General features: G+C 36.0%; 1 protein-coding gene across 1 annotated transcript in view; it reads left to right on the forward strand.

Annotated features, from left to right (window-relative positions):
- The window catches only part of AFDN (afadin, adherens junction formation factor), a 115,500-nt gene that overhangs the window by 35,239 nt on the left and 66,562 nt on the right, over positions 1–13,699 (forward strand). The window contains 8 exon segments of the mRNA XM_036379461.2: positions 564–676; positions 2,209–2,372; positions 2,813–2,973; positions 3,949–4,106; positions 8,474–8,584; positions 8,977–9,065; positions 9,067–9,164; positions 10,516–10,560. Of these exon segments, the coding sequence (XP_036235354.1) occupies positions 564–676; positions 2,209–2,372; positions 2,813–2,973; positions 3,949–4,106; positions 8,474–8,584; positions 8,977–9,065; positions 9,067–9,164; positions 10,516–10,560 (939 nt within the window).

The following is a 13,699-nucleotide window of genomic DNA, read 5'->3' on the forward strand; positions in this document are numbered from 1 at the left end:
TACTTAAAATAGATGCAATACTCTAAATGAAATTTTGTCTTGGATCTGAATAATGTCGTGGGGGCTTTTGATTTGTTTTATTGTTTAAATTTTGTAATCTTGTTTATTTTTGTGCAGTCTTTTTAGGATAGTATTTCTCGGGCTGCAACCAGACTGTGGTCTACTTTAAAAAGTAAATTTAAAATAAGAAAAATGAGTATTTACAAGGCCCAGGATGTTTCAAAATGCTAAACATTTCAACTCTAAATCTAACTTCTCCTCCAGAGTGGTAATGTTGTGTTCCAAGACTTAGTTCTGACAAAGGAGTTATGTGTGACTACTTTATGGGGACATTTAGCTTATGTCAATAGATGGAACACTTGGGCTTGTTGCTGGAAAGGAGACATGTAATTAATTCTACATTCCCAAGCTTGCTTTCTGTCCCTGTACTTAAGAGGGAAACATCAACTGATGTGTTCTGTTAAGCAAACCTTTTGGTTTTATTGAAAGCTTAACTTACTTCAAACTATCTTTGCTCTTGAGATACCAAGTAATTGTTTCTGCTTTTCATTTTTTTGAAGAAGAAAGAAGATTAGATGTGGATGAGAAGCCTCTTGTTGTACAGTTAAACTGGAACAAAGATGATCGCGAGGGAAGGTTTGTCCTCAAGAATGAAAATGATACACTTCCTCCAAAGGTGGGTCTCTACAGAGCATGCTAGTGCTAACAGCACTTTTGAAATCTCTGGGGTTTGCTTATATAGGAAAACATAACTTTCACTTTTCTAATTCCTGAAAACAACTGCTGCTCATGACCTTCAATATCTGGAGCAAGTATTTTTAAATACTTGAAGTGCATCTTTGCAACACAGCTCTTTTGTTATCTTTAGATGGCTGGTGATGCTGTGATCCATGTAGCTGTCTAGTACTGGAGCATGCTAAGAGAACTTAGAGCTTGCTTTGTTCTATTATGATGACTTGAAAAATACCTCAAATAGTATATGGTGCCACATACCAGGAGGTAATCCTGTCTCTTGCAAAGCTTTTAAAAGGGAATGGCAGGGGGAGTTAAAGAGCTAAAAATTATTACCTCCTTAGGTAACATTCTGTTTCTTGAAAAAAATGATGGAAGACTTTTTGCTTTTGTGCAGGGTTTTTTGATTTGGTTTGGTTTTGCTTTTTTGGTTTTTGATTATTTTTTTCTCTTACAAATGCAAAATGAATGAGCTGCCGACATCAGCTGTACAAAAATTTGCTTTAATATTAGCAATTTAAACATTAAATTAGATTAGACTTTGGCTCCTGAAGTCATATAATTATATATATTATATGTAGCTTGTTTGCCTATAGCTATGGAAAACATGCTATTCAGTGTGGGCTATCTTAAGGCAAGTTTTTGATCTTGTGCTTAGCACTAAATTCCCTTTGCTTTTGGAACTGGAGCTTGTTAATTTTAGAAGTGCTTTGGATATAGAGATGTGAGCTTGTACTGGGCATTTGACTACAGGATACATCCATGTTACAGGGCGGAAGGGAAACTTAATGATGCCTTGCACTATGTGTACCAACCCTGCTATTCCTATTAATTGAATTAAGTGATTTGCAATTTTCCTTCTCTATGTTCTTTGCTTCCTGATAGAAATGAGAAAATCTGCATCTTCTTTCTCTCATGCTCTGTAATCTTTACAGAAGGCAAATGAGCCTAGGATTACAGGTATCTTGTGTATGCAAGGAGCAGGAATTGAAGAAGACAATGCTGGAATGACAACTTGGAAAAATATACCACTGGGCAAAAGTCTTCTGTAGTGTTTTTCCGTCTGCAGTTTATTCTTATCTGGTGCTCCAACACAGTTGCCTTGAAAGCAGATTAAGCACAGCACTGTTACAGAGTATTTTTACTCAGAAGCAAAAATTTCTTTTGCAGCTTCAGTTAATCTTTTGAGGCCAAGTAGATAGCAGGCATTGTTTAAGTAAAAATCTGCAGTTTATTCACTTGGTTGGGTACAATTAGTTCATACTTTCTTGGGAACGTGACATTACATTTGCCTTCTCTGTGTTTCCCTTGAGAGCATTAGTCCTATCACTGTGTAATGGAGTGTTGTTGCCTGGAGTGTTGGCTTTGGGTCAATGATACTGTATCTTAAACAGGTTCATCTGCAAAGTTAAAACCAATGCTAACTTTTCTTTGGATTGAAATTGATGGAAGCTGTTTTAAACTCATTTATTTCAGAAAGCTCAGAGTAATGGGCCTGAAAAACAAGAAAAAGAGGGAGTAATTCAGAATTTCAAGCGAACTCTCTCAAAAAAAGAAAAAAAGGAAAAAAAGAGGCGTGAAAAAGAGGCATTGCGACAAGCGTCAGATAAAGATGATAGACTTCTTCATGGGGATGATATGTAAGTGGCTTTAACTTATTTTTTAAAACTTAAATGATAGTTGTTTTTAAGTGCATTTGCAAAGAAAAAAGTGTGACTTGCAAACATATGCTAACTCAGCTTTCCCATGCTTTGCAGTATTGGAAATCATAATAAAGTTAGGAGTATGTAAAGTTTCTTTAGTGTCTTTCCTCCTGTCCCCGTGTTTAAGAGGTAGAAGACTTCTTGTTTTCTTTAAAAACTAGCAGCTAGTAGTCCTTAAATTTATATCAGGTGAGCATGGGTATATGAATGGCATTAACTGTAGCAAAAGTGAAATTCATGTAGAAACCATCTTAAAATAACTTAAATGAGCTCCTGTGTCTATGAATCCTGTTGCTTTTTTATCCTATGTGAAATAATAAGGATATATCTATTTTAAGCTCTTAATGACATTCTTTTTATTTAAACTAACTTGGCAGTGAGAATTTTCGCCTTGCAGCTGAGGTTTACAAAGATATGCCTGAGACCAGCTTCACTCGCACAATATCCAATCCTGAGGTGGTTATGAAACGGCGACGACAGCAAAAACTAGAGAAGAGAATGCAGGAGTTTCGCAGTTCTGATGGCAGGCCAGACTCAGGTAGTTGAAGTTCTTCTGGTTAAGTTATAAACATTTTACCAAGAGCATATTCTTAAGGCCAGCAATTCCTGTAAATTTGACTTTTGCTTTCTCCAACATTTTTTGCACATGGCTAGTTTATCTGGTGCGTAACTGAACAAAGGGTTTGTGAAGGTAGGATTCCACAGGGGGATGTTCCATTGTGAGTGCAAGTCAAAGCTTTCAGTGGTGGGCAGATTGAGAGAGACTGTGCTCATTGAGCTTGCTTACAGTAGTGCTAAACTGGGAAAAAGGAAGGATGGGCTTAGCCTGGCAAACTGAGGAGGTTGGCTGAGATAACTGACATTCCCTGTACTAAGAATGAGCTGAATGACCTGATAGAAAATTCAATCAGTAGCGTAAATAAAGGATGTAAAGGACTGATTGTTCTGCCTAAGGGATTCTGGTAGATCTTGTGAATAATAGTGATTAAGTATTTCTCATTCATGCAATGGGGACATAACAATGATTGTATACACATCATTAGAAAACAACAAGTGAAGCTATGTTAGAACTGCTAAAATCTGAAATTATTATCTGTTCATGGAAGAGTAGTGAAGGAAGAGTTAGAGGTGTAGAAAGCATTGTCCTGAAGCAAATCTTAAATGGGCTTTTTAAAGAAAGGGGAGGTCAGCACAGACTTCCTGACAAGATGGTAAAGGTCTGTTCATCAACCAGTCATTGACATTATTTCATTTTAACTTCATGTAATACTAAGCATGGTGAAACGTTAGGAAAACACTTCATTAGATAAATTACAGAAATATCACTGGAGATTTTTACCAGTGGAGAGATAAATCTATTTTGGGGATATTACATAATTTGTCTTTTATTAGTAGAGTAATGAAGTTATTTCTGAAAGGGTTTGTTCTTATATTCTGTTAGAAACATAATGAATTACTCCATGTCTGTCGTTTTATTCTGTGGTTGCATTGTTAATTCCATTTGGTTTCCAAGGTGGGACGCTGAGAATTTATGCAGACAGTTTAAAACCAAATATACCGTACAAGACAATCCTGCTGTCCACTACAGATACTGCAGACTTTGCAGTTATTGAAGCACTGGAAAAATATGGCCTGGAAAAAGAAAATCCCAAGGATTATTGTATTGCTCGTGTAAGTTACTAAAACACAACCTTCTCACATTTCATGTTTGATTGTTTTTTTTTTCTTGCAATAGCTTCCAAGCTAAATAGAATGACTCAGTGAGTTCTGTGACTAAATTTCCCCCCCCACCCCCCCCCCAAATCTAACAGCCTCAGGAATTGTGAAGTGACATATCAGGTTTTTTGTTTTTAAAACTTTATTTTTCCAGTTGTTTTGCTTGCTGTACAGGAAAACATTAATACTGAAAATGACATATTTCTTCACTGGGCACTTTTATGGGTTTCATACCACTAAATGTGCTGGTGATTGACAGATGTATAAGCTAATAGTTCATCCTGTGGATACCTAAACCTGTGCACAAAACTATTTCTCTGAACTAGTATTTCCCTGAACAAAACTATTTCCCTGAACAATGGAGGTGAGCTCCATTGTGAAAGGTGTATGTTGTGTGCTGTTTCCTTAAACCTTGCAGTGGTAGTTGACCCTCACTACAAATCAGAAAAGATTAAAGTGACGCTCTTAATTTCAGAATTTAATTATTTTAGGAGTTCTAAATGAATTGCATAGAATTGTTATTTCTTAGAGATGTGGCTTTAATCAAAAAGTCCCATGGGCAGTACTGATTAAAGATTACAAACTTCTGACCATGTTGTCTTCTCAGGGAGAACAGTGAGGCTTGAAAACAATATTTTTTGAGTCCAGTGTTTGATTACATTTTTGGCTATGACTTGTCTAATAAACTTGCATTTTTGCTCCTTAAAATGTTGGAAAAATGGGAAAAAATTTGTTTCTTACAATACTGTGGTGTTTGGGAGAATCATCGGCTACAGCAGAGACACTGAGACTAAATTTGGAAGATAGTTTTACTTCATTCTGCTTAGTTCAGACTTACGATGCCTGAGCTAAAAAATTAAAAAATCTCTGAGTATTAGGGAATTTATTGGACTAATTGCACCTTTACCCAGGAAACTGTTGAAAGTTACTCTTTTTGTAATGGTGCTTTTCCCCCTTAGATCCTATTTTCTGATCTTGTGTGGGGATGTTTAATGTAGAAAATAGTCTGGGGAACCTTGCTTTGATCTTGGCAAAGGTTAATGAAGTCATTGATGCAAAAAAAATTTTTTTTATATTAGTATTTTGGGAAGTACTTCTGGAAAATATTTTGTGTTTCCTGAGTAACACATCTTCATACAGTGTGTCTGAACTGGTGTCAGTTGTGTGGTTATGTTTACATTTGACATACAGGAATGGTCTGCACTGACCAATAGAAGATCTGTTTCTCTTTAAGTATAGGAGACCTTATTTGTTCACAGTAAGTTTTGTAGTTGGCTAAAATCTGCTTGGCCATCCTCTGCTGATACAGTGCTTGGCTTTTAATATGTTAATTCTTCTTTTATTCATCAAGTTGAGTATTTTAAATCTAGATTTTAAAATCTACTTTTTTCCTGATGTTTTATAAAGTTGCTTTCCTTGCTTGAAACATAAAAATACCCAAGAATTAGCCTGATGTGTCTTTAATCACTGTTGTCTTTTTTGGAAACTCAGAAACACAACACTAAATTTATCCAACGGCACTCCCTTTGTACTGATGTCTCACCGCTATTCTCTGTCCCTGGGTTGGCTTTTGCCCCTGTTCTTCTGGCACTTTATGGTACTCTGTGTTAGACAGGTCCTGCACATGTTCTTATTCTTTACATTTTGCTAAGTTCAGCTATTATCAGTGGAACATACAAGTTCAGTTTCTTACTGGTTAGGATTTTGAAACATTTTGTTCTCTTTGAGTGCCAGGTACAGTGTCTTCTCTGAAGATTTAAGCAGTTGACATTTACTTAATTATTAAGATGAATTTTAAGTTACAGGACAAGACCATTATAAGGCTGTATAAGTAATAATACCTGTAAAAAGATCACTCCTGAAGTTTCAGTTGAAAGATAAACATTGTAAGACTTTTTCATAACATTTTTGACAACTTCTATTGTAAATGGCATTTTCCTATTGGTTATTTGCTTTCATACATTGGATTGCAGTGTATCAGGCTGTACCTTTATTCCTGGTTCTAAAGTGCTTTTCTGTGTAAGCAAGTAGACACCAGTTTGTTCCAATGTGTGTGTTTTGTTTGTTTCAGTTTGCTTGGTTTGAGTTTCCCTGAGTAATGTGGGGGTTCACTGCACTTCTCTGAAGATGTCAAATTAATTAGACAGTCTTCCAAGCTACCTGTGCATATTCCCTCAGGGCGTTAGACTCCAGGCATGCAGCAAACCAGTTAACTCTTGAAAGCAGAATCTTGATTAGACTTTTGTTTTTAGCATGCACTTATTTTTGACTTGAGGGTAAGGCATAAATAACTTCTTGTAATGTCAAGCAAAACTATGCATTTGGTGAGTAGTTTTATTGGGTTTTTTTGAGAATTAGTTGTTACAGACATAAGACATTAAGTATTTTAGCAAGAACCATTGGGAGATTTTGTAGGTTTTTTTGTGGTGTTGTTGCTTTGTTTTCTTAGGTTTTCTTTTATTTGGGTTTTTTTTTTTGTTTGTTTGTTTTAGTAGGGGCATGCACAGAGCCTGCATTCCCTGCTTGTAAGGAAAACTGTAGATTAATCATGATAAGCAGATATACTCAAATATACTATAGCTATGAGGGTTTTTACTTAAACATTAGAATTCCAGAAGAGCTTATTGAAGACCTGTTGCAGCATGGGGTGTTCTCATGTGAGACTTTTTTTAAGGATGGGTCTGATAATTTGATCTCTAGTTATTATGACAGGAGGCTTAATACTCAAATACATGCCTTCTCTTACTTGTTTATTCCAACAAATGTTATGAAAGTTAAGTCGGAAGTTGCTGTGGTCTTCATTTAAATTTCTTAGCTTGTATTTTCTGCATGTTTCCCTGCATTTGGTTTTTCTTTGGTTTACAGTATTGGTCAGGTCCTGGTATTGCATGTATTTCGTGCTTTGTAACTAGCTACCTTCTGTCTCAAGGGCTTTGGAATTTTAAGATTGGTGCTTCTTGAACATAGCTTGAAACACAGTGTTACCCTAATTATCCTGTATGTGTAATTGTTTTTAAAATCTGAGATGTGAAATAGAGCAGTTTGGCAGGATAAGGTTTGAGTGTAGATGTGTTTCTGTTTCCCTCTGGTTTATACATTTTAATGTTTTCCTTCTTTTATAATATCTTGTCTATTTGAAAATCTAATTAAAGATAATTTAATTAGTCCTATGTTTAGCCATGTTTTGCATAGAAAATGGCTTAGGGATTGCATACTTTTAATCTTAAATGTAGTTGTTTCCTGCCTGGAAGAAGATGAAAAGATGTTTGAGGTAGATCTGTGAGAACTCGGTTAACACAGAAATGGGTGTGGAAAGGAGGGAACAAATGAGAGTGCAAAGTCTCTAGAGGGCTGCAGTGTAGTAGGATGCTGTAGCCAATGGCTACATCACTTCAGAAGGCCTTACCTTGGTCATCGTTCAGAGATGGGAATAATTTGGAGTAGTTTGTTTAAAATAGAACTGTCTATGAATTTAAATAACATTATTAGGATTACAAGTGTGGGAGTACAACATATTTTATTTTATTTTTTGATTCAGCTTTGAAAGATCTGTCTTTAATAACTGTAATACTGCCTGTCATTGTTACTTGTTCTTGATCTCTGTGGGGAGCAGTAATGCATGAAATTACAAGCTGTGTCTCCTCTAAGATCAGATTTCATGAATCAAAGTTTCCCCCTTCCTCTGCCTTGTAAGGATATAGCTGGAAAAGGTAGCAACAGTCTGCAGTTCTGTCCCAAAAGTATTCTTGGTTTTGTTTCTTCCTTAGAGCTAGGCAGCATGAAAGCAGTTGTGTGAAGTGCTCCAGTTGTACCCTTAGTCCCTTGTGTAGAACAGGTAAATTTTGGGTAAGACAAGGATGCAGCAGGTGTAACATAGTCTTTGCTGTGTCTTTTCTAAAGATATATATGTTACATATAGCAGAATGGCATTAGCAAAATGAAATGCTGATTCCAGTGTGTGAAATAATAATGGAGAGTTCCGTTTTGTTTTTTGACTTATCATCTCCACAGTTTTTTTTTTTCTCTTAGCTGATGAGAAATTGAAATAACTTTTTTACTGAAAGAAAATCTTGCATACTTTAAGTGTAACTTGCTGTTCTTTGCTTTTTAGACTTGGTGTTCTAGGAAGTGCAATTTAACTGTAGCAAGAGGTGAGAGAGGAGTGTTAGAAAATCTTGGAAACAAAATACATTCCAAGTTACTGAATTCTTTGGCCTTATCTCTTGTTATAAATAACACATGCAAAAAAGTTATCAGAGAATATAGCCTTGAATGTTCTAATTGTCCACTAACAGCTCTGAAAACTGATAATTCTTTTTTAGGTCATGCTGCCTCCTGGTGCTCAGCATTCTGATGATAAAGGTGCTAAAGAAACTATTCTTGATGATGATGAGTGTCCACTGCAGATATTCAGGGAGTGGCCTAGTGATAAGGTATGTCCAAAAACCTTTAAGATATTTTTGTGCCTTGGGTTGTAATCCGTGTTGTGGAGCCCCTGTAAAGGAAGAAATTCTAACATATATTTTAGTGTGTTTTGGTTTTGGACACTTAAAATACTAGGGAGTATTAGAGTTATTCACTGTTTCATTATGCACTGTTTGTATTATTACACCATTAGGTGGTAGAAAGGCTTTGCATTTTGTCCCAAATTTTCTAAATTATTCACTATACTGTAGTATGCTTTTAATCTGTGTGTAGTTATTTTTAAGTTAAAACTATTCTAAAGAAGTGACAGGAATTTAGTAAGCTGAAAGTAATCCTACGGGACACTTGCAGATTAATAGATGTTGGTTGTGTGCCTATGCAGTGGTAGTGTGACTCAAAGGATGATTAATACTGTGTTTTAGGAATACTGGTCTTTCAGTTGAAAAGGCGGCCTCCTGATTATGTCCAAAGAAAACCAGGAAGATAGCTGATGGAAAGCCATTGAAGGGGAAGAAAGAGTTGACGGGTCTGGCTATGGCTCTTGCCTTCCTCCTGAGAAACTACCATACCTGGTAGAATTAAGCCCAGGTAAGAATTCTGGCTATCTAATAAGCTAAGTTACATTATTGTGTATTCAAAAATAAGACATTCTTTGTAAACACAAGGAACTCTGTGTGGCAAGAAGTCTGTGCCACATGAGTTGTTCTTCTGATGTCAGATTCTGAATGGAGGTTACAGTTCTAAAGGTAGAGGTGCATGTTGTTGTAATATCAAAATCTTAGCAGCAAATGTTTGGAGTGGAAAAAAAGGAGAAATTATTTACTAAGCTTAGATCTGATTCCGTTTACGTTCACAAGTACATCGTAGCGTACGTGGTACTTGACAGTGCCATACGTGGAAAATCACATTTTTTAACAGGACAAGAACATGAATCAAACTTAGATGTGAAACATTTTTCAGCCTGTATAGAACTTTCTAATCACTACCAAGCTGAGTTTTATTTTGGCATAATTGGAACTTGCTGGGCTTTGTGGTAATTTGCAATTAATTTTATGATCTAGGAACAGCTGGGGTGATTGTGTATACATAGCTACTGATAAAACATACATGATTTATGCTCTTAATTTCTGTCATCCTCATGTTTATAGATTTGGATATGGACTTTTATTTTTGGTGGAGTTAGATACAGCTCTTTTTCCTATTAAGTGTAACCTGAGTACACTCAGATATTCAAGTAAATGTTACAGTTTGAAGTCTGGTTGTATACCTTTTGGGAAGCAAGGTTGGAAATTGGTGCTGAAACCTTTGCTGGATCAGAACTGCAAAAAAAGGTTAAATTTATGGTCAAATACTGTGGGAATTTTTTTTTTGTTTGTTTTAAATCCAGATGAAATTATCAGTACACAGAATATATGAAACGTACTGTCATGTTCTGTAGATTGAGGTTTGGTTTCCATATTAATATTTTGAGTTCTTTTAATAGTACTGTTGATTTCTTTTCTTATTCTCTTACTCTGTGGGATTTGGTGCTTTATCATTAAAATGTTGTTCTCAGGCAGTGGCTCGAGATGCCCATTAACAGAGAGAGTAAACCCAGTCTGCAGTGCTGCAGGTGTTAGTGCTGTGTGCTGAGCTTCACACATTGCCTGTGGGACTGACCTGTTGTTCATCTTCTTCTTCTAACAGCTTGTTATCACTTCTCTAAACAATAAGGATTGTTTCATTCAGTAGCTTTGTAGTACTGATGTCTTTATATTCTGCACAGTTTCTAAAATTGAAAGAGTTTAATGAACTTCATCCTTATAAATTGAATAGGTGTTGTCTGGCTACAGTTTCACCCTTTCCTGTCTTTTCTTGCCCTCCTCCGCATGTTCTGCATGGTATCTGTCCTGCTGGTGCTGCCTTCACCTGGGTCCTCTGCATGTGTTTCTAACCCCAGGGAGAAGGAATCACTTTGCCTACTACAACTATCACACTTACGAAGGTAACGCTGTATTTGATACTGTTCTCTCATTAGCCACTAAAAACTTCTCTGACTATAAATCTTGAGTTTCTTTATGACAAATGAAGGACTATCTTATTTATCTTAAGGGTTTTTTCCCAAGGGATTGCTTCTGTGATGTAGTTATCTATTTTGTTAGTTACCACTTAATTATTTTAATTGTTTGCTAGTTGCCATTTAATTATTTTAATTATTTGATTGGTGAACAAACATCAACTAGGTCATGAATATGCTGTTATCCAGAGTTCAACCTTCCAGCTATAGTTAACAGCTAAATTTCAGAGGGTGGTTTACAAGCAGTGTTGTAGTAGAACTAAAAGTTCTTTGATCCAGCTGCTTGCAGAATTCATAGTTAAAATGGTTATTAGGTAAATGGCATGGAACTTAGCTGTCCTTTTCAGTATTTGACTGTGTTGATACAGTAGATGAAGTCTGTGATGATTTTTATGGGAAATAGTGTTTTGACCCCTGGCAAAATTACTTTGTTTTCTACTCTGTGGTGTTCCATAACATCCTTTGGTGTTTCTGATGCCTGTTTGTCTGACATTAATGGTGTATGTCAAAGATTTAGCACTTCAGACAGCAGAGACTTGTTCATTTTTTGTAGTATTCAAAATTGATAGCCTAATGTACAAATCATTATGGATCTTCAATTCTCCTTAGAGTTTAGAGTAATGTGCAGAGGTGTTCTGGTTTGACCGATTAAACAAGAATACAAAGCCATTCTCTTTTCATTGTGAAATGTCTGCCAAAATATTTTTTTATTACTTTTTTCCCCTGTTTCCTCACTTTATTTTCTAGACTGCTGTAGAAGAACTATTTGTGGTTCTCAGCACTGCTCACCCTTTCCTTTACAGTTGTGGAGTGCAGTACTGGGGTTTAAAGAACTGTATTCAAACTTGTGTCCAGTGCTCATTATGTGAATTGAATTTGGACTTCCGTTTTGTTAACATTGTTATTCCAGAGAGCAGAAAGGTTTCATAGAGTGTGCTGAACTAAAAATCATGGATGGGCTCTGCAGGAACACTTGACCATTAACTAGGAAGATTGAAATTTGGTTGCATGTCACTGGAGGGAAAAAAAAGGATAGCTTTTTAAATTTTTATCTCAGTGTGTGCAAAAGAGGACTTCATACTCTAGAGTCAGACTGTGTCTTTGGAAAAAAAGCACTTTAGAATACTTTTATTTATTGTAGAAATAACTCCAGTAGAAATGTCCTCCTGTCAAAACAGAGGGTGTTTATATTTTTGCAGAAGAACCTAGCAGACTCACTTTCATGCCCTGTGCAATTGCACAAATTCATGAAGTTTGCTAGTGAATTATGTCCAGTTTTTCCACTTCTCCACAGCTGCTGATGTTGCTGTTTGTACCACTGTTTCATTGACTGAAGATTAGATTCTGTATGGTAGATGATGCACTTCAGTAGCTTGTGGCTGTACATGTGGCAGTCAGCATTGTCACTGTATCCGAGTCATGTGAATGAAACAGTAAACTGAGATGAATCTGATAGTAATAGAAATAGACTGGGTAGACTGAAATGACATTCAGCAGCACTTTGAATAGCTGATTCTGTCTGTCCTATCTGTGAATATGGTTTTGATGAGTTCAGGAATGTTAATAACTTCACTTGTACAACCATAATATTTAAAGGCTGAGAAAAATAGCAAACCCCCGTATTTTCAGATGTGAGCCTCAGATTCTACAAACCTGAAATTAAAATTCTAAAGCATACATAAAAAATAAAAAGGCAGCCCCATAAGGCTTTTTTCCTTGCTTCATCACAAAAAAAGAGCTCCTTTGAGCTGTAGAACAAATAGCGGTGGGAGATGTGGAGGAAATCGAGGTATAGCAACTTGGACAGAAGAATTGCAGAAAGTTGGAGAAGTGGAAAGCCTTGACCAGGGGGCTTTCCTGGCTAAGCTTCCTTCTGAGAACAGAACTGTAGTATGTGTAATACTTTTTCACATGAGTTTGTTGTCTGTTACAATAAAAAAAATTTACTATTGGCTCTTTCTGCTGGAAGTGCATATCTTGTCTGAAATTTAAGAGTAGAATTATCTCCTGAATTCAACATGGTGTTTCAGATCTGCCCAACCATCTGCTAAACTTATTAGTATTTAAACCCTTAGTAGTTAGGAACTTGTAGAGGAAATATGCTTTAAAAGTGTAGACTTAAACTAAGACTAAACTATTCTATCTCAATAGGTAAAGTCCATTGTGTGACCATTTTTGTTCAACTTTGGGCTGACTTGTTTTCTGTGAGCTGATCGTCATCATTTGTTTTGGTCTGTGCTAAGTCATTACTATTTCCCAGCATTGTTTCAAGCACCGGACCAGTGAAATCAATTGAAGTTATAATTTTCAAAGTGGTGTAGGATTCACCTTTTGGTGGTGAAGTAACACATTGAAAATATATATCCATGAATAGTGCCCTGTCTTGTTTTTTTTTTATTGTTTAAAAAATACGTGTTTGTGTTATAAACTTGATGTCCTTACAGTGATTATTCACTTTTGTTCACTGCAGGCTTTTTTTATAACATTACTATTTAAAATGTGAATGGTGACTCTTAAGTGCATAAATCAAGTGATGAAATCTGTTTGTAGTGCATCATTTTCTAAGATCAGCTTTGTGGATTCTTGTGGCCTAGGGAGTAGGGCCTTCACCATAGGTATAGCAGAATATCTATCCTGCTGCAGTGAGTTATAAGGGATACATTCCAAATACCATTTAGGTGAGGTTCCCGCTGTTGGAAAACAGAAAATACACTTTACACTGTAGTATAACACAACTATCCTTCCCTCCTGCGTCTCTCCCCTGGAACAAAAAGACCTTTAATCATTCTTAGGAGTTGTTGTAATTATCTTCAAGATTAAGATACCTTTTACTGTAGAAATAGGCTTTTAATACTGATGGAGTTCAACAAATAATCCAAATAACTCTGAATAACTCCTTAAAATTTTCTCCTTTTTGTGGAGGAAAAATTGCATTTGTATCTAGTGCTGTGGTTTTAATACAAGGTGTTCTGGGAGTTTACAACTAGATTTATAGAGCTTCTGTTTATATTCTTTCACATAAAAATTTGAAGATAACTAGTAGCCTACTGCAGACAATATCAATGTA

This window comes from Molothrus ater, chromosome 3 (assembly GCF_012460135.2).
Source record: "Molothrus ater isolate BHLD 08-10-18 breed brown headed cowbird chromosome 3, BPBGC_Mater_1.1, whole genome shotgun sequence".
Classification (NCBI taxonomy): Eukaryota; Metazoa; Chordata; class Aves; order Passeriformes; family Icteridae; genus Molothrus; species Molothrus ater.